Source organism: Chroicocephalus ridibundus, chromosome 1 (assembly GCF_963924245.1).
Source record: "Chroicocephalus ridibundus chromosome 1, bChrRid1.1, whole genome shotgun sequence".
Classification (NCBI taxonomy): Eukaryota; Metazoa; Chordata; class Aves; order Charadriiformes; family Laridae; genus Chroicocephalus; species Chroicocephalus ridibundus.
Window position 1 is genome coordinate 197678354 of NC_086284.1, and position 21912 is coordinate 197700265.

The 21912-nt window shown below is 43.9% G+C and overlaps 1 protein-coding gene across 8 annotated transcripts in view; it reads right to left on the reverse strand.

Annotated features, from left to right (window-relative positions):
• The window catches only part of GRM8 (glutamate metabotropic receptor 8), a 357440-nt gene extending 336048 nt beyond the window's left edge, over nt 1-21392 (reverse strand). The window contains exons 1-4 of one of the 8 annotated variants that reach the window (XM_063323319.1): nt 20796-21272; nt 17993-18103; nt 15094-15171; nt 13106-13951 (exon numbers count right to left, since the gene is read on the reverse strand). In XM_063323319.1, the coding sequence (XP_063179389.1) occupies nt 13106-13615 (510 nt within the window). In that variant the 5' untranslated portion in view covers nt 13616-13951; nt 15094-15171; nt 17993-18103; nt 20796-21272. Of the gene's footprint in view, nt 1-13105; nt 13952-14215; nt 14298-15093; nt 15172-17992; nt 18104-19214; nt 19438-20795; nt 21276-21373 lie in introns of those variants that run through there. The other 7 variants (XM_063323315.1, XM_063323318.1, XM_063323321.1 and 4 more) reach the window with 7 other exon arrangements.
• Between the last annotated feature and the right edge of the window lie 520 nt (nt 21393-21912).

A 21912-nucleotide genomic window follows, 5' to 3' on the forward strand; every position in this document is an offset into this window, starting at 1 on the left:
TTGGAGAGCTTTCCTCAACAAAATAAAATAAAATTAAATTAAAAAAAAAACCCAACCAAATAAAGAAGCCCACAAATCCCAATTCAGCACGATCATTTTGGTTCAGATTAAAATGAATGTTTATTTTCAGTTCAGCTGTCAAACTGACTAATTATTTGCACAGCCTTGCTCACAATATTGCATTCATGCTTTGGGCATATTAAAAACAACTGAGAAGGAGAAAATTTAAAAGTAGGAATCACCTTTTCTAAAAGGTGTGGAAGGCCCTCTGAGCTCCCCGTCCTCTCTTGGCAAATACATGAGGCAGTTATTTGCCACACAGCTGCCAGAAGTTGCACTATTCATAGGGATTTTTACTCAAGCTAGAGATACGCAAACAAACTTTTAATGAAATCAGCATGAAAAATGAAACAAACAAAGAACAATAAAAATGGTTCCTGAGACACCAAGAAATAAGCTGGAATAACTGTCAGCTAGCAAGACTTTTACAGAACTGATTTGACTGTCACTCTTCTCAAGCATTTAAGAACAAAAAAAATCCACTCAGCTAAGTAGAACATACATTTGCACACACCTGTCTTAATTTTCTTTTATCCTACACTACTTAATTTCATGCTTTGTCGCAATAATGGCAGACAATCATTTTTCCCAACCACTTTAATATAGATTGCAGTGATGAGTTTTAACAATTTTAATTTTACTGGGCAAAAATCCAAATATTTTTTTCCGGACTCTGGGGCTCTCTTTCTTGGACTGTCATGGTTTCCTGAGGGGGGATGTACAGCCCCTGATTGCAGGCCAGGCAGGCTTCACCGCTTGCTCCAGAGACTGATGACTTGCATATTTAAACCATACAGTGAGTTGGATAATCCCCTTTCATAGCAAAACCCAGGGGAGGGAAGTATGTAAGAGGATACAAGGAATCCCTTGTTAAGAACTAGCTATCTGAGGTACTTATATGTCCCCACCCCTCACTCTTATATCTGATTATCGAGGAGCCTTTATATCGACAAATCCCTTCTGGCACAGAAGTGCTATAACCAGGGAAGCAGGGGCGGGAGACCCTGGCCTTCGGTATTCCAGAGCCACTGGGCATCCAGCTCCACGGGCATCAGCCGTCAGGCTGAGGATCCGCTTCTGCCTGACTTGCCCAAGGTCACAGAGAGAATCTGTGGTGAAGCAAGACAAAGGATGTAAAGCTTCAGCGGACACCACCGCACAGCCAGGGCAGCCTGTCACACTCAGACAAAGCGTTGCAGCTTGCCATTGAGCCGAGTGATTATGTGACCCATCCCAAAAATATCCTGTGTTTTCATCAGCTTTTTACACCTTTACTCTCATTCTCTCCTGCACGCCAGAATCAAAAATGATTTGGTGCGTATGCAAAGATGCAATACAGTAAGTATCACTTGAACGGTGAATCTTCATTCCTGAAGCACAAGTCCTTTGCTATTCAGCCTAAAAATAGAAATAAGGAGAGAAAAAAAAAAAAAAAAAAGAAAAGAAAAGAAAAACACAAGCTTTGAAACTTGGCAGGAACGGCAGGAAATCATACCTTGAGTCACAGGGCACTCTCAGCATCTGTTCCAACTGCAAGCTTTTCACGCTGCCGTATACAGCCAGCACAGCTACCTTCGTATTCCAGTCCCCGAGACTAGCCCTGCAGATATTATCCTTTCTCTGCAGTACGTCTCGTCCCAAATACCTTACATATCCAGCTTTCCATAGTGCTGTTCATTTAGTCCCGGAGAAGTGAACTAGCTCACAGGTGAGGAGTTTTTGCTGTTCAGAAGATATTTGGCAAAACAGTTCCCAGTGGGCTGAAACAACAGCTCCAACTGCATTTAGGTTTTGCAAGTGGAATCGTTTGTAACATGCACAAAAAAAGAAATGCTAGTTAATAAGATGTATGTTTACACTTAAACTTTCAAAGGGCGTCATCAGATCCTGTCCAACAAAGAAGACATAAACACATTTTTTTTTCCTCTCGTGTTTCATGCTTTCTAATAGCTTTTACTTGCATTACAAACACTTCAGTTCTGCCTGAACTGAGCACAAAGAGAATCAGCTCTTTAATCCTCAGGACAATACATATTTTCTTCACACTTTCGAAAGTAAATATAGCAGCTGGTAACTTTTAAATCCTGTCCTTTGTTATGCAAAGGATTGCAAACAGAACCATCAAAGTTAGGAGTGGAAAACACTGGCTACTTTACCTAGATCATTTTCCTGATGGTACAAAAATGTATATTTTTATACTTTTATCCAATCTAATTTTCAGAAAGACAGGAAGTAGGAAATTTGGCATTTCTGCTATCCCGCACAACTAGATTAACCTTTAGACAATGTACAACTTTGGGTTGTACCCAAGTTGGTACCCAAGAAGGGTTGTACCCAAGTTGGTACCCAAGAAGGGTACTTCTTGGCAATATTTTTTTTCTAATAGTCAACCTATATTTTGCCTCCTGAAACAATATCCTAGCCATCCATGTCCATGCTCTACTAGCTTCCATTTCTCAGGAGAATTTGGGGTGTTATGTTTGTAGTTGGTCCATATTATAAAAGCCACTCAACAGAGACACGCCTGTGGAAATCAGATTGCCAGCTCCCCCAAGATCAGTGCTGTCCCACAGAAAAAAAAAAAAAATCTCTCTTCCAATTAAACCTATCCATAGCTCTTTGCAGACTGAGACCAAAAGGGCATCACCATGATCATATCTGAAAACATCATGGAGCAATAATTGAGGACCCACATCTGCTTTTGCTACACACCTGTTGAACTCCCATACTGTAATAGAAAGACAGTAACACCAGCAGGATGCAATATTGCACGGACGCAGGGCATTATTTGCCTCTGGATAAATCACTTTCCGGTGGTATAATTCACTGCATTCCCTGAAATACATGGCTCTCCCAGGGACTCTTCCTCATTTAAACAAGACTAAAAATGACACAAAAATCAGACTCCATTTCCCTTTTGAGTAAGCAGAATTCAACAAGCAGGTCCTATGCTGCTGGCTACAGAAGCATGTAGTCACGTATGTGATATCACTTATCTGCTGCTCCTGAACTTGGCAGAATCTGCATATCTGAATCAGAAAACAAGACTTGCCCCGGCAGCAAGCCTTCTGCAGTCTTGGGACTCCCAGGCCTTTGCATTTTCCATTCAGCATACGATACCAGCCTATTTATGTCTTTCTGCAGGACACGGGTTTCGTTTGGTCCCAGCCACCATAGCAATGAGCACAGCCTGAATCCCCAGGATTTTTTATGCTGCTCCTAATGATAAATGAGTTCCCTGTCTCAGATTACCAAGTTACGTTCTCTTCTCCCACAGCGCTTTCTTGAAAGGTTGTTTGGACTATGTAGTCAAAAGCCAATGAATTTATGGGAATATAATAACATAGCAAACATACATGTGCAAAAGCACACAAATATCCATCACATATTCCCTCCTTTCTGTTTTAGCCAGTATGTACTGTCTTCTGTAGCAGCGCATTTCAACATTTTAGGCCATGTGCCACTTCACTTAATTATCCTTTCACGTATCATCCAAACAGGCAAGTCTTGAGGCGCCCTGTGACTTCACCTGCATTCGTACAGCACACCTTCTAGACTGGATGACAGCCCTCAAGGAAGACAGCTCTTCTGAAAGGGGACTTTCTGTGTTTCAGCGCTACTGATAAAACCAAAACATACTCACAGCACGAAAAGAAGAAATAAGAATGGTAAAGAAGCCAGCCCTTTTTTCAGCTCTTTTCTTGGGCTTTGTTTTGGAAGAGTCAGCCCTGGAGAACTGTTGCAGGATCCATAGCCTCTTTGAAATGTTTCTCTAATGAATAGCCTAAGTATAACTGTGGTGATAACTTTTCACTAAGACCTTAACGTTTCAAAGGACTTCACAGACAAAAACCAAAGAAAATTTATCTGAATAAGAGTAACAATCACCATGGGGCATCTGTGCTACCGTAATGCAATGGAGTTGCTTGACAAAATTTTACCCAGCCTGGGAGAAGACTGTAATGGCATTTTAAATGTGACAGTGCCACTATCAAAGTAAAAAGCTAATGGAAGTTGTTAGGAACTTTTTGTAGAATGATACCCAAAATGGGCTATCGTTCTTTTGCTACTTTTAAGTTTATAGAAGAGCCATGTGCATAAATGTACCAGTGAAGAAGGAATAAAGATCCTGCTTCTGCCTCTACAAATACGGCTGCTACTCAACTAAATGCTGGAGGCACCTTCTATGAAAGAACATAAGCCAAAACTCGAAATATGAATTATTCCAGCTCAGAGAAATCACTTTTGCTCCTGTTGCACAGTCTCAAGCTATAAAAGAAATACAATAGGAAGAGAGCTCTTGCAATACCGTAGCATATCTCAGCATTGCTATCAGAAATGATTTATTTCAGAGAAGAGTTAGAGCCAGGTATCTGTCTGAAGTGCCAGACAAGAAATCCTACAGTGAGCTAAAAAGGAAAGACCCTTGTCCCTTTAGGGCTCAATCTCTCAATAAGTATTTCCCTTATTTCCTATTATCCCCAGAGATAGGTCCCACTCATAAGTCACCCAAACTCCAGCTCTTCCTCCTGCTGACCCACTCATCCTCAAGACCCACCAGAAACCAAGACCCACTCAGAGCCTTGCTTATTCAACATGTCTGAAAAAAAATTTGGTTTGGAGACTACGGAATGAAATACTCACTTGAAAAATAATGGTCAAAAAGTAGCTTTTCTTAAGATAACAAGAGAGAGAAATAAAGCAGGAGGGAAATGGAAAATGATTCATCCTACTGGAAAGTGAGGAAGGAATTAAGAAACCAGCACCACTCTTGCACATGTTTATAATCTTCTAATAAATGTGTATGGAGCCACCTATGACTTCCATGCAAGGCTTCCAAAGCCTTCCAGTGAGAAGAGGTTCTGCCTGGTGACAGTGCCAGCACAGATCAACTCATCCTATTTTTGTAAACATGGAAGACGCATCCACACTCATAGACCTGATCCAGTCCCCCTCTGAAAGAATTTTATTCTATTGAGGACACAGGAAGCCAAGGGCAAACAGCTTCCTAATTTAAGGCCTCACTTAAATGCTTAATTGTACTGTCGGAAGGATAAGGGACATAATATCTTGCTTTTCTGATCTGGGAGCATATGTAGATCCCAGCCCAGAGGAGCATTTTGCTCTTGGCTATTTAATTCATTCATGTGGAATTAGTGTCCTTCAGTAAAAGACTGTTGTTTGGATGACTTTTTTTTTCCCTGATAAATGCTAGCAAACACAAGGATATACATTTAAGCACTCTAAACCAGTTTAATCCTAAAAGCACAATGTGCTTTAGGGAAAATAATGAGGATGGAAATACACAAACCCACAAAATCTACCAGTTGGATGTAACACACAATAGTGCCTGGTTTCTGACGACAGTCAGAATGCAGGACTATTCACATTGCACAGCTGTCACTGTACTGAAAAAATTATCCACCAGGGAAAAAAAAATAAGTCTTAATTTAGTTCTCATCGTGGCTAATAAAACTAACATTGCTGTACTAAAACACTGAAACAGCATCAATGATCCTTGCGGTTTCTTGCCTTCCCTGCCGTCTGACGTAGGAGCAGAGGGGCTCTGTCCCGAGAAATCGGCAGCAACATCTAGGCTGGTAAATCACATCATTTCAGAGCGCATCCCTCAGCAGCAGCTCAGCCGCCTCCACCCCTGAACTGTCCGGACGGTCCATAGCTCAGCCGCAGCCTGCACCAGCCAGCACTCTCCCAATTTCCAGACAGGCTTCAGGAGTCAGCATGGGTCAGGAATCATTCCCTCCCAGCAGTTTGCGTGCAACCCCATGACTTGTGGGAATAGAGATTTTATGACGTGGATGTGGATTGTCTGTGCCAGAGAACTATGCCAGGTACATTTTGTTTACTAGAAAAGACGTAAACAGTTCTTCCTATTAACACAAGATCTTTAAAAAAACCCACTGCAGACTTTGTGTTTCTGTGCAAGTGAGCCCTAGACTCCTCTCAGCCTTTTGGTCGTCTTCTTTGTCAAATTGCAACTGATACCTATTTTAATACAGGTGCTATTTCACTAATAACTCAGGGGCCTCGGTCACATACAAATAACCCTCATACGGTGGTAGGAACTCAGCAAAAAGTCAGCCATGAAAGGGTGAAATAATTCTCTCCACATATGGGGTTTCCTTCAGGTGAGGGAAAGATGTATATATATCTCTTTCTTATATATCTAGTGCCAACCGCCCTCAGGGAATTAGAGAAAAAAAATCAGACCATTGGTCTTTAATAGCTGCACTCTCTTTGTAAGGTGCTGACATACCGTGGTGATGGGATGACATCAAAACAGCTTCAGCTTGCCTACAGAAACAGGGGAAATATCTCAAATCATTTGACAAACGTTAATCAAGCTTCTGATTGTTCCTGTGAAATGGTTAAATACAAGCAAATCAAAATGACAGAAGAGAAGCACAAAAAGGTCAAGAGATGCTTCTCAAGCCTTGTAGCAAACTAATGACAAACGTGGAAAATAATCCAGAAAACCAGATCGCCCCTTTGCTCAAACCAATAGTTATAGCTCCATCCAGGAATGGGAGAAGACTAAAAATATTAAATCTTTAGAGGAATATTTAAGGAACTAATATACTGTAAAATACTAAATGAATGCATCAAGTTGCTTTTGTACTCCCTTGCCTCAAGCAGCTTAGCACAAATAAAATTTGATGCTAATCAGTCCTAGCAGTTTTCACAGAAACAGAAAACCCATTATTTCCTCTGGCTGCAAGTAAAAAATTTCCCAACTGTTTCATTATTGATACTTGCAAAGTATCTCTTGTACCTATAATTTTATATCGGTGTTGACCTGGTGTTTGCCTCTCTTGACCATTTAACACATTTAACCTGGTACTGACAGAAGAATAACAGTTGAATTAAAAGGGGTTTTTTGCATAATAAAGTACCTACTACCATGGAAATACAAAGAGATATTAATGTTTTTTTCTATATAAAAGAAGCTGAATTATGAAAAAACAGAAAGAAAAAAAAAACAGAAAACATGGAATTATCATAATGGTATTTTCCAGCCAATAACAAGACAAGATGCTTAGGCACTAAACAGATATGTGCTTGTAATAAGCTACAAAAAAAACACTATAAAATTAAATGGGATGTATTGGCAATGGGTTCCTTTTATAATTAAAAATGATTCAGAAAGTGAAAATATTACCTAGAACAAAAGTAAAACAAATCTGTTCATCTCAAGAGCTGATTTCAAAATGTTTCAGTCGTCTTCTCCCTACTAACAACAATTTTTCTTCACACTTCACACAAGATTTTTCACATATGTTTTAACGACCAAAAAAAATCACGCTATTTCAAATTTCAAATGCTCTGCAGTGGAAAACGTTATTGACAAATGTAGCGTGACACAGTGAACAGAAAACTGGTGGTTTTAATCAGTTTAAGAAAATTTTTTATTAATGAATGCCAATATGTAGGGTAAAAATCTTAAGCCTGTTCTTCAATTCTTATATGGTAAAGCTCTTCCTTTACGGAAAGGTTCTGCAGTCAGATATGGAAGAGACTGACTCCTGCATCTCTCTAGAGCCTCTGAAGTCAGTAGTGCTCACGAGGTGCAAAAATTTCCATAGATCTAGAGTCAGCATCTGTGTACATTTCGGGTTGCCTCAGAAAATATGTATGCGCTCCCTGAAATTATGTGGTAAAACATTACTACATTTTATTTACATCATAGAATCATTCAGGTTGGAAAAGACCTTAAAGACTGTTGAGCGCAACAGTTAACCTAGCACTAAACCATGTCCCTAAGCATCACATCGTGTTCCCTTCAATCATGAGATGCCCTCTATTGCCACAATTAAATACATAGCCCTGTATCTATGCAGTTCCGTGAGGTTTGGCTCTGTACGATGGCAATGCCCTCGTTTCTGGGAGGCCTGTCTGCTGATTCCCGCAGGTCTGCAACACAAAGCAGCAAGAGCACCAAATGGCAGCCAAACATAAAAAGACTTGCAACTGAGCCTAAAAAAAGCATCATCCAGGTACAGCTTGGTAGCTGTGCAAGGCTGCCAGCCAAAAATGACGCGAAAACACAGACTGAGGCAAGGAAACAATGAGAGCAAATAAACCGAATGCATCGAGAACTAATGCATTCGCTTCTAGATTTACTGAAAGAAACTATCCCTTGCATTTTGGGATGGTTGCACATAAAGTTGAAAGAGTAACTCCATAATGTCATTTGTACCTGTACTTCTGAAGAGGTGAACGTGTATGAAATGTATAAGGCAAATGTGCACAACGTGAATACTGGTCCCTCTAGACAGCAGCTATTAAAGTGGATTATAGTGGTGCAGCACGAACGGAATTTGACAAAAAAGAGGAAATAAGTCATTTAGTCTTGGGAAAAGAGGAGAAAACAAAGGGCAAGGAAAAGCAAAAGGCAAGGTAAAGCAAGGCAAGGCAAGGAATAAAACTGATGATGAATGTTTTGGCTTTATACACATGTACATAAATATATACATAAAACTTAAGATCACAATTCACCAAGCATACTGTCCACCCATCTCAATTCACATGCAAACCATCATCCCAAGGCTGCTCCCAGTGTGACACTGGCGAGAAGATGTGTGAAGGTGACAGATGGAGTGTACCAAAGAGTTCAGAAATAGCATGAGGTTTTTAGATGGGACAATACTGGCATAAACAAATGGCTCTCCTTTTTTCCGGCAGATTTTAACCACTGACATGAGTTATTCAGACATTAAACAAGTAGAAGCCTTGAATACAGGGAACATAGCACATGAAGTAAGCTAAGTTACAGAGTCTCTTGTTTCCTCCATGACAAGTTTTGAGGGACTGGGAATAGCCCAAATGCTTGTAAGCATCACACAAAGAAGCTAACAGTTACCACCTGGCCATGCCTGAGTACCCTACAGGAAGCCAAAATGTCAGTGACACAAAGCCAGAGAAGCAGGTAAGAGTAAGATTTTGAGTGATCTACTCAATAGAAAAGTTGCCTTTGTGCTAGTGAGAGTTGGCAATGGGGACAGCCATCCCCTTGATAGATCCTATCAGCCAAACAGAAAACAACTTGGCAGCAGGATTTCCAGAATGAAAAAAAAAAAAAAATTAAACAATGTCACCTTCTGTTACCAAGGGGAAAGAGCAGCTCCTGGTGCACCAGAAGAAAGGAAAGAGACTGGCCTGAGCCTGTCTGTGCAATTTTTAGTCACTGACATTCGAAATGCTAAAAAAAAGTCAAGACCCTGAATGCACCAACAGGGCGTACAACACTCTTCCTTCCCCAGCCCTGGATTTTGCTCCATGTGTTCAAGGTCATCTCCAATATGGTGCAGATACGTGACCCTCGCTCAGCCCAGGAAAACAGCTAAGTTGTGAGGAAGAGCAACGAGAAGCCTCATCAGGACCTCTGTCCTCCTTGTTTGCTCAACAGCTGCATTTCAGCTCTGGCCCTTGCCTGGGCTCCTGCTTGAGCTATGCTGCTGGCCATGTACCTTGCTGACCATGACCTTGCCTTGCTGATCCCAGCCTTTCCTCGCTGACCTGACTTCCTGGTTGACCATCAACCTACCTCACTACTATGGACTTGTCTGGCAATCACTGGACTGTTTGCTGAACTTGATTTTGGTTTTCTGAGTCAGGTGAGGCTGTGTCCGCACTTGTGAGACCATTGCCCTTCTTGCCTTGCTGTCCCCTCATCTCCTATCTCAATTTCCCTTGTGAAGCAGCCCACTCTTGGTGCTCTCTGACATAAACAACCATTAAATGGTAAACCAATAACTTCAACTGGGGACAATCTGTCCTGAGATCCAGAGAGAACTGTTTGAGTGGGTAGCTACTGTGTTACTACCCAGCACAGTCCTGTGATCTGCTCTAAAGGTCCTCTCCTTCTTCCACTATATTTCTAGCAAGAGTACCTCCAAGTTCTGAAAGCTTAATAAGCAACTGTTTCACACAATTATTTTTTTTTTGCATTAAGAACCAGAGTAATAATAGGTCCACTTTAAAACAGTTAATTCCTCGAATGTTTCCTGTTTGTAAAGTGCCTCTGAAAGGTCTAAAGCCATCAACAGGTGAAATTTAGGCTGTACAAATTTGGACCATAATGTTTCAGACCTACTAAGGGCAGAAAATCACCTGCTAAACAGTGGTGTGCCTGGAAATTCACAAAAGGAGAAAGGACAGAGAAGAATTCAAGGTGAACCATTTGACCAGGAGAAAGGCTACAGATCAAGGTCATTTTCTGTGGTGCCGTCCCTCTCCTATTCTCATGAAAACACTTAGATAAAAAGATACCATGACTATCAATCAGCTTATGCTGTCCACCAGATCATCAGGTAGGACTATTGACCTGTATATTTTAAGTTGTAAAATCAATAAAAGAAAGGAAAAAAAATGGCAATAAAAAGAAAAATAGCAGCATGAAAATCTGAGCTGCTGAGCCTACTATTTCTCAGGCTACCTTTGTTTGTGTATTCACTATGAGTGATATAATATACTTCTCACAGTTTCTTCACAGATTAAAATTTCTCTGGGTGACAATGTTCTCAAAAAATATGTAGTCCTGACATTTAGGAACTTCAGAGTAGATATTAAAGCAATACTGAACTTCAAATTGCAGGTTCAACTTGCTGAATACAACTGTTAGACAGAAATACAGATGAATCATACTCATCCTGGATATAATGGAAACAGGCATTTGCATGGTGGTGATTACCGACTTCAATGAAAGTACAGGCATTTACACCATCTGAGTGCCCAGCCTTGACATATACCAAGATACAGTAAACACAATTTCATACCTGGACGGTTTGTGAGCATTGACCAAGGTCCTGGTCCTCAGCTGAAGAGCTGTGGTGATGCATCAGCTGAGAATCTCAGCCCATGTCTTTGGTCTGAGTACAACCCAAACTGGATTTTATGTCTATATTTCTGGCAAATGACCCTTAATTTCCTAATCTTCTTGACTATAACCATTGTGAACAGTTTCTATAGCGCTGCTAAATAAGGGCCTTATCCAGAAGCCTTTACTCATGCAGAGATAACAGATCTACTTCTGAGAGGAAGGTGTAAAAACATGCTTCAGATGCATGTCCAACATCAGACTTTAAAGGGTATAATTTGTCATTTTTTACATTATTAAGAATATTCGTGCAGGATCTATAATTAAAACTAAAAGAGATGTCTCCTCCTTTTGCCAGCAGCTGTGTTACATCAATTAAATGGGTAAATAAAATCTTTCCCCAGAGGGGATATCATGTGACCCTCTATTGATTAAGACTGCAGTAGAACGTTATTTGCAATCTTATTGCATAATGGAAATCAGGAGGTAGCTGTCATGGTTTCAGAAGACAAATTGCCGCTATCTTAGACAATTCATAGGCCTCTTTCCTTCTTGCTGCTCTTAATTCACAGTTAATGCATGTCTTACAAGGCTTAGTTTCTTAAATCAGTCTATGGCACTGAATTCAACTCAAAACTGGACGTAAGCGGTAGTCTACATGGCCCTGCATTATGATGGGTATTAAAGTGACCGTTCCATCAATCATTACTTCAGAACTATGCATTATTTAATAGGGTAACACAACTTCAAAAAATGATGTGAAATTAAAAATAGGCACCTCCTGCAGCACGCATGATTGTTTCCAGGAAAGACAGGCCTCCCCCACTAGGCACGGCTCCAGAGGTGCTCTCTGTATAGAACATTTTTAAGTCTTAGCTCAGTTTTGTGTACTTGATTTTCAGGAGCAAAACGTATCACTGGAACAAGTCCGCTACCCTCAAACCTATGCAGTCAGTGCAGCTAGGGGTCAGTTTTGAGATTGTAACGAGCACCTGACCGCAACCCAGCAGACACTTTGCTCCTCTGCTGAACTGTAAATCCAACACTATGCCCTTCATGGGAGAACCAGAGGGAAGGACAAAAATCTCCCTTTAAATGACTGAAACACTCTTTGCCAATTTGAGAAACCTTCCAAGAAAAAAAAAAAAAAACACAACACTCTTTCCTTACTTCTAATCCAATCTCTCGGTTGCAACAATTAGAAAACAAGTGCAACACTTTTCAAAGTACGTAACAGCAATATTTAACATTACCAGAACCTTCTCCACCGAAGTCAAAGAAATGGTCTGTAAGTGGTCTTCGGTGGGTGTGAAGTTGTAGGACATAAGGCAAGATTTCTGAACAGAAGGAATGAGTCTGAATAACAGGGGGCGGTAGGACAGTAGTAGACTCAGGCAAAAGTTACAGTCGTTCCATGTGTAGAAAAAAGTCCTCAACTTACCATCATCTGTTTGCCATTGCACAGGACTAAAAATTAAATGTCTGCTGCCTGGTCTGTTACAGCTGAGTTGATTGATTATAATGTGTTCATCTTCCCATCTAACTTGGCAAGTTTAAAAGTGGCAGGTTTGCTTTTCCATTATTTACAACACTAGAGCTGAATAAAGTACATGGAAGGAAACGCTAGTAGAACTATTGTCCAAAAGTAATGTCTCACAGAGTGATAACAAAGTCTGGAAAAAAATATCACCTTGTGAAAAATATGCAGGAGGTTAAGATCTCAAGGAAATCAAAGATATTTCACTACACTTCATTTGGCTAGACATGAACATCAATAGCATTAGATTATTACTGTCATATCTTCCTATTTAGGGAAATTATCTGATCCTCCTACAAATGGATTTGTGCTTAAACCTTGTATTTCATTCTCCTGGAAATTTGGGAAATCAATCCCAACCTAGTCTTGATGAGCATAAACGCTCAATATGGAGCAAATGTGAGTAGTAAAAAAATAAGGATACAAATCCCTAAAGAATTAAAATGTGCTCTGGTTGTTCAGAACTTCAAAAGAGGCATTTGGCACCTTAAATTAGGGTCTGCAATCATTGCTCTTTTTTTTTTTTTCCCTTTGCTTTGAAAGGGCAAACAAGTAATTTCAGATTTCTGAATCTAAAAAAGTCCTTTCTTTTTTGTAGGTAATAAAATACGATCAGCTCACTTATTTCGTTGTGCTTGAAATTTAAAAGAAAGATATAAAATGTTCCTTACCTTAAAAAGTCTTAAAATATTTGCGACCATAATGGACACAGAACTTGCTGCAGCACCTATCACACCTGATATCTTGTCTGGCTTAGTGAAAATAGGTGGGTCACCATTAGCACACTTCACATCTGAACCATCTTTTTCTATCAATGCTTGCACAAATGTTAAGGATTGTTCCAATGCATAAGTGTCCCTGGAACACGTGTCAAGGATCCGGACACCTAAGGTGATATTGGCAAGAAGATCAGGGTCTTTATTAATCTGATCGATTGCATACAGCATTGCCTCTAGTCTGTGGATCCCTTTCTCCTTCTTGAGCTCCCCACAAGGCACCCCTCTATCCCCTTTTGCATGGACGGGGAACAGTCCTCCCAAGATGATGTCCCCATCTAGTCGGATGGAGTGGGCATATTCCTGGCCATGAGTTCTTTGCATCAGGGTGAGTATCCAGTAGAATTTGGCTGTTAACAGGAAGAAACAATGGCAGGAAACTAATCGTTTTCCTTCGTATACCATTTTCTCTGAAGACTTTGTTGCTTGCCAGTATCCAGATTTTCTTCTTGCTAAAGGATGAGGTTGACCATTCGAAGCTGCACTTTCTGGAGGATACCATCAGTGCCCAGTAAGTAATATAGAACCATGTGGTAGGTAGAAAATGTATCTCAGCAGAAGTACATAAAACGTGTTTTACAAAAGATGTCCACTGATGTCATGGGTTGATGAGCTTTTCCGAGAGGTGGTTTTCAATTGCTCTTAACTGATGGTGAAGTGCAGGGTAGTATCTCTGGTCCTGATGCTAAGAGGAGGTCAGTAGCTCATGCCCTTGCATTTTGCCCCGCAGCTGAGGTACTTCTGAAAAAAACAGTGAGAAATACCATTTAGAGCAGCAGTTTCACACTTCTCACACAGTGTATTTACTTTTGAATATGAGTTACGTCGCCTAGGTTTTACTTTTGATATTCCATACGGGAGTAATTTTTGGCCTTCTGTGAATTTGAACACCTGGCTGCACTGCGCTACAAGCCGAGAAATTGATCATACCGGCAGCGCAAAAGCCAAATCAGGGGAACTAAACTTAGCTTGGTGTTCAGATACCAACCCGTAATTCGTATTTACCTTCGCATTGCACGACATCCAGAAACAGATTTGATCCATAACACGTTGTATTTTCTGTTTTGCTGTATCATTCTCTTCCAGCCTACAGAAGCACAATAACCACTTACACTCTCACTCACGGAGAGGTTCCATTTATGACAATGGAGTAATCAAGGCTCCTGAATTTAAGTACGCTCTTCAGCTGCTGCAGTACAACCACATTCAGTTCATTTGGATATTAAACTGATTATTTCTCCAGTGGAATTCACTTTCTTCTGGGCTTACTATATATCCAAAATGCCTTCCAGATAATTTCTAATACTAAATTACTTTTATGAAAAGGTAGCTGATTTCTTAAGCAAAGAGAGCACAATGTATTCTGTTAGGAAACCAGCAGAACATCCAGTATTCCCTTTCCAATATTTCATTTGAGCTGAGGTCCAACATTAACAAGATCTCTATTATTTGCTTGCATTTTGGCCAGATTAAATAGGAACAATGCTGCGCCCCCACTGACATCTGGAGAAGTCACACTGATTTTAACGAGATCAAGATTTCAGCCTGCATACCTACACACCTGACTGAATGTTACAAAAATTTCCAAATTGCCCCCACTTTAATTCTCAAGTGAGTGAGTGGCATTTATTTATTTCACTATTTAACAAAATTACACATGCCTGAATACATTTTTAGACCTCTGAGGAGAAGACAGAGGGAATTAATTTTCCTTAATCCTAATAGATAGGCACACAGTGAGCAACTTCAACTGAGCCAGTCTCTCAAGGCACCTGTTACAGGCTATGGAGAGCAGCAGATGTCCTAGGCTGCAATTCACCAGATCCTTTTCTTTAAAAAAATCATATTTATTATGAAATTAATCACATTGAACAAGTGCCTACCTCGCTCCCTATAAAGAAAATCCAGGCAACAGGCTCATCTGTAGATACGTACTTTGTCCCTAGTGATCTGACTGGTTCCTACCAAAAACATGATCAAATTAAAAGAATTTTAGACAAAATTAGAAGGCAGTTATAGACAACTATATTGTTTTTCAAAGACATTTTGAAATATTTTCCTCAAGATTTTAGTATATTATCTGGTAACAATACTCAAAATGTGGTTTTATACTGCTTTAAAATGATCATCCTCTTCTTACTTTTATTTTGTTACATGTTTTTTTCCCCAAATGATACTACAAAACTCACAAAAGCTAAAGAAGAGTTCTCAAATGGTGGTTATTTGAAGACCTGAGAAAAAGATTCACAATGGAAAGTCCTCTATTGAATGTAAAGGTACCTCGCTGTGATTTGGTAACAGAGCAACGACTTGAAAACGAAACATGTTTAATGGGTGTGAATAAAATCACTGCAATCAGGAACAGCAGCACACAAGACTTTCAGTGCCTCTTAACATTTAGTTTTTGCTTGAATTGGGCCCCGGGTTGAATCTAAATGAAACAAAATCTGTGGCGGTTTATGTGATAATCCCGTCGTTCTCCTTTGGCTCCTTCTGGGCACACAGTTTACAAATCTGACCAGGCTTTGGCCCCATGAACTGAACCCAGACTCAGTCACAAAGGGAGGAACTTGACTGTCTGTCACCGAGTGAGTTGATTCAGCCCCATGGGATGTTTCTTCTCTGCCCACGCTACAGAGAAAAGACTTCATTCACTATTAACTAGACACAACTGTCTGCTGTCTTGATTGCCTTAGCAGAAAAACACAGTTAAGGGTTCAAAATACTAAAGAGTAAAAGTTGTAGCTACACCTAAAATAGACACAGAGGCAATTTCCTTTCTGCTTCCACAATGAACAACCAACTCATTAGCCTGTGCATGTATGTACAATCCATACAGGGAGCAATCCTCCGAGGGAATAAAAGATAAGCCTGCTCTTATTTCATGCTGTACGGAGAACAAGAAAGCACCACTGAAAAAGCAAAAACATTCATGAAGGAAAGAAATGCTGGTTTTTCTCTTGCTCAGCCTCAGGTCAATTCCTTACAGCCAAAGAATGCCCAGAAATTAAAGCAACTGCCAGTCTTTGTGCAAACAAATAGTGATGAATTCAATTATTGCAACTCAAATTCCAACAACAATGGAGCTGCTACAGTGAGCCCAATATCCTTCATCCAATACCTTATCTGGAACGGACTGAAAGCCAAATGACTTGATAATAAGCATTTTTCAACATTATAGTCTACATAAGCATTAATCGCTCTGCCTCAGCTTGCACGTTTTCCTGAAAAAGTACGTTTCTTTGCTGCAAGTGTCCACAGCTTGTCTATAAAACAGAAATAAAACTTTAAAATGTTCTTTTTAAAAATTTAAGACATTTTAGTCTTTTTTTTATGTTACCTAAGAAGCAAAAGCTTCTCTTACACTGCCTAATTTATTCATGCCACACTGCTTTTCATATATTGATTAATATTAACTTTTACAGAATGTGGTAAGCCTGTGTAGCTAAGCAGAAAGCAGCTGATCTAAATGAATTCCATTTTTATCAATGAATTTTAGTGAAAAAGCACAGGCCTCTGGGCGATAAAGCCTGAATGAACTTTCCTCATGTGCGGAGATTTCATTCGAAGTAAAACGCTGTCCTTTTCCAATTGACCGTAAAAGTTTGAATTAATGCAAATATATTCTCAATTTGACAGATTCCTCACTGTAGTAGTTGGTGTTCACTAGAAACATGACTTCAGAGCAGAAATTCACACCTTTCCCCAGCACAGTCCAAGAGTAAGAGCACCACAAAGCCTCTCTTCCAGTCACCTTGGAATACGTGCTTCTCCCGGGTTTAATTCATTAAACATATCTGGCATTATCAGAACATACTGCTATTTTTAAAGTCAGTATTTCAGCACAAACCTCCACTCGTTCTGCTAGAATATATATTTATTTTTAAACCTAAGGAGGCGGGGTACTGCAAGACAGAGGACATGGAAACTTCTGCATGTAGTGTCTGGTTCTGAAATTACTTCCTTCGTAAAATCTTTCAGCTTTATGAGATATGTGGTATTCAAGGATGGGTATTTTGGTACCACGTTGCCAGAGTCAGTGTATCGGCATGTACCAGGACCGGTCACTCTTTCAGCCACAGACTCACTGCACTGAGAGATGGGCTCATTATGGGAGTTCTTTATGTTAACGAACAGGTCTAAATAACGAGCCGAGAGTGACAGATAAATACTTTAATAAATATAGACAATGTCTCTATTTTGGTAACGAGGTTCCTGAAAGAGCCATCTTCAGCCGGCACTGGAGTCATGGCTGAAATCATATAGAAAGATTTGATATCTTCATCTGGAAATATTGTTTAAAAAAATCTCACGTTACAGACAGCCGCAGGAACAAGAACTACTCTCTGCAGCATAAGCAGGAAAACGTGGTCACTGAACTTCATGGAACATTTTTTAATTGACGTTGTCTGTCAGACTCACATGAACCTGTTACTGAGTGACAACAAAAAGCTATGCAGTGTGTGTGTGGGGGGAAACATCTGCGAAAAAGTACTTAAAATTTTGTTTGAAGCCAAAAAATTCATTTGTCATTGCATTTGAAGCACGTTTAAACTGCACTAAAATAAAACAAAACCAATATTCTGTGAAAGTTTAGGGTGAAAACCTATTTCTGCTTTCACAAAACATCAGATTGTCCAGTCAATGCAAAACTAGTCTGGTTTTACGGAATGAAAACAAAATAACAGCGTCTTCCATTATGAAGTTCTGAGGAGAAAAAAAAAATTGCAAAAGTGTGCTTATGCTACCGATGTTACTTCCGAACTATCAAATGAGAATTACCTTGCTAATGTTCTTTTTAATGTTCATAAAAGTTGCCTCTTTTCTCCTGCACAGCATTCAGCGACGAACAAATAGCTGAATCTCCGCACAGAGCAGGTAAAGAGTTGCCACCTGCATACAGTAACCCGACACATATGGAAGATCAATGGGTTTTGCTGACAACAAAAGGGAATTTGGAAAACCTTAGGCCTTGACATCGCAACTCCTAACTTGCAGGAGAATTCTTCCCTGATGTAAGCAGTCTTATCTACCTCAGCTCTTCTGTAATGATTTGCTGTGCCCCTGCCACAGAGGTAACCTTTACACAATAATCAGGGCTTCAAGGCGAGTCACCCTCAGCATCTCGTTTACAGGAACTATTTCCTCCTGGTGCACTGTGAGAGAAATGTCTCCACTCAGTCTGATCAGCCTCTTTTCAAATACCCCTGAGCACCTGCCTTCACTTTCTACCCTGAAAATATCCATTTTCCAAACAAGCTACCCTGCTAAAAGCCAGCACAGGTCCTTCTGCCAGGGTGAGACTAACAGGGGTTTATGATTTTTAAAAAGGAAACAGCATCAAATATTTCCCTCTGCCCTTGCCTGGTCTCGCAGCTGAATAAACCCCATCAATATTAACACTTTTGGAGTTGGTTTCACCTCTGGTCTGGCAAGTGATGATCAAGGAGATTTTCCCAGGCAGCCTAGGAGAGCTTTCCCTCTTGTTTTTGTTCTCATTTTACCCTCTTCCCACCAGACTCCCGTTCCCCAGCCGGCACAGCTGGGCTCAGAGCAGGCGCTGGTAGCGCAGCCCAGTGCCCCGGGTGAGGGGCTCTGCCCCGAGAAACGCAGCCGCCCGTCGAAATCGTCCCGGCGCACCCTGCGGGAAACCCACCCCCCCGTGCCCGTGCCCGTGCCCGTGCCCGTGCCCGACCCCGGCGGCGGCGCTGGCGAGCGGCCGCGTCCCCCGGGGAGCCCAGGTCGCGGCGAGCTCCGCACCGCACTCCGCGCATCCCGCACAGCGCTCCGCACCCCGCGCATCCCGCTCACCGCTCCGCACCGCACCCCGCGCACCCAGCCCAGCACTCCGCACCCCGCGTATCCCGCCCAGCACTCCCCAGCACTCCGCGCACCCAGTCCTCCGTACCCCGCGCATCCCGCTCAGCACTCCGCACCTCGCACCGCGCTCTGGCCCCCTCCCCGCCCGGCGCGCCCCGCCGGGAGCAAACACCCGGCCACGCACCGGCTTTTCTTGCGGTTCCTCCGTGCTTTTCCCGGCTGCCTTTCGGCTCCTAACGCATCCCGGCACCTTTCTGGGCCCGAGGAAGGGCTAGCGCAGCCCGCCCGGCGCCGGCCGGCCCCGCCCGGCGGAGGGGCCCGGGGAGCGCCCCCGGGGCTGGGCGAGCCGCCTCTCCCCGCGTACCTCCACCACCATCGCCCATCCCCGCGGTGTTTCTCCCTTGAAGGGAGCCCCCTATTGTTCTCCACTTCACTTAGCCGAGCTATTTATTATTATTATATTTTTTTTTCTCTCTCCTCCCAGGCTCATCCCTACCCCAGCTGGCGTCTATTGGTGAGGGATTCCGGCACAGCCTCGGCGCGGCTCCCCCGCGGCCTCGCTCCTTCCCGGTAGCGGTCGTAGGACGAGTTTACACCGCTTCACCCCGCGGCCTTGCAGCCGGGGCGGTCCGTGCCCGGCCGGCGGCGGGGACATGCGGATGTCCTGGCTGACGCGGAGGCTCCGGCTGTTCCCCCCGGAGCCCCGGCCGGGAGCACCGCACCTCCGCGGCGGCGGTGCGAAAACAAGCGTCGCGTTTTATTTACAGCCGCCGGCGATTCCTTCCTCTCCTTGCATCAAGTGGTCAGCTTTAATGCGCTTCTGTTCCCCCTCAATGAAAACCTAAGTCTCTTTTAATGAATCCCCAGTCACGGAGGTCAGAAGCTTGCGAACTCCAAAATGGCAACGCCGGATTTGCATGCACTTTGGGTCATTGATGGATTTTTATTACTTGAGTTGTACTGGGGGGGCTAGGGGGGTGTTTGTTGTTTTGTTTGGATTTTTTTTTTTTTTTAACCGCGTTATACATTCACCTGCCAACACTTCGGATTCCCGCAACAAGCACATGCCAGCGCTGGGGGATGCTGCTCCGCGCCGGGGACAGCTAACCCCTCGCCGTCGGCCGGCGCAGCCTCACACCCTCTTCCTCGAGGCGAGGAAGCCCCCGGAGCCCGGCGGGAATCCCCCATCCCCTTCCCACCCCAGGGACACGAGGGTCTCCCCCAGGGAGCCGAGGCAGCGGAGCCCACCCGGCAAGCGGTGCGGTACGGGCGGGCGGCCGCAGGTCGCCCCACCCCGGCCCCGGAGCCGAGCGAGAAGTTGAGGGCGGCGGGCAGGGCTGGCCCCGTCCCCTCGGGGCGGCGGGAGCCCCCTCCTCCCTCCCGGCCAGCGAAACGTGAACAGGACGGCGGGGAGCGCGGGGGAACCCCTGTGCCCCCCTCCCTGCTCTCGGGGGTGGGAGAGGACCCTGTTAAGGAGGCAAAGGGGAGATCTCACTCTTCAGGAGCACCGATACCCTCCCTTTTTGCTCGCTGCTGTGACGGCACCGTGCCCGGGATCTCTTTCGACAGAGCTGACTGGGGGAGGATATCGACAATAAAAATGATAAATAATTAAAGCAAAAAAACAAAAGCCCCCGGCGCCACGAAGAAGGCGGAGTGGATTGTCCAGCCCAAAAACGTTAGCCGAGGTAAAACTTGCATTATTTGTGGACACCTCTGCCCTTAAAATAAGAACTAAAGCAGACACACGCACATACACAAATACCTTGATCGAAAAGAGTTGCATATCCATATTACTGCAGAGGTCACGGGAATTAATACTCGGCGCTGATCGGGAATAGCATGAGGTAATTTCTGTACAACCCTCGTCTCAAATAGCTTCCCCCGGTAGCGTCAGCTTAATATGCAGGAGCTCAGCCTGGGACAGGTATCCAGGAGAGCGATTTCAGTCGTGCTGCATAACACTCGCGATTAGCCAAGCCGAACCTGCTCCACTGTCTCCTTCCTTATTCCTCCTCCCCTCGCCTAAAAAAAAAAAAAAAATTAAAAAAAAAAATAAAACAAACCCAACCCAACTTTTTGGGACCGGTGGCTCAGCCCCCGTGACGATATCCACCCTCTGCCGCCTCGCCGCTCAATGGCAGCGGCGGACCCACGCACCGGCCCGGCCGTGCCGTTCGCAGCCAAGTAAGAAAACGCCTCCCCCCGGCCTCCGCCCTCACCACCCCCCTCCCGTTCCTTTCCCTTCCCGGTCCGTCCCCCCTCCCCGGCGGAGCGGGGTCCCCGCCCGGAGCCCCGCGGCTCGGCGGCCCCGGGCACGGCGGGGCGGTGGCGGCCCCGCACTTGTAGCTGTTCTCGGTGCTGAAGGCGGCGGCGCTCCCCGGTACAGCGCTCCCCGGCACGGCCCTCCCCGGTACAGCGCTCCCCGGTACAGCGCTCCCCGGTACAGCGCTCCCCGGCACGGCCCTCCCCGGCACAGCGCTCCCCGGTACAGCGCTCCCCGGCACGGCCCTCCCCAGCACGGCCCTCCCCGGCACGGCGCTCCCCGATACAGAGCTCCCTGGCACGGAGCTCCTCGGTACAGCGCTCCCCGGCACGGAGCTACTAGGTACAAAGCTCCTCGGCACAGCGCTCCCCCGGCACGGCTCGGTTCCATGAGAAACCCCAGCCGGCAGCGGGTTGTGGCTCCGGGCCCTCCTTCCCCTCGCCGGGTCGCCGGATCCGCCGTCGGGGCAGCCCGCGGCCGGCACCGCCCGCTCCCCGCCGGGCACCCGCGCTCCGCCCGGGGCGCGGTGCACCACGAATGTTTGCCGGGGGATTTCTGGGCAGGGGAAGCCGGTGAGGGCGGAGGTGGTCGCGGTGGGGGAGCGGGAGCGAGGAGG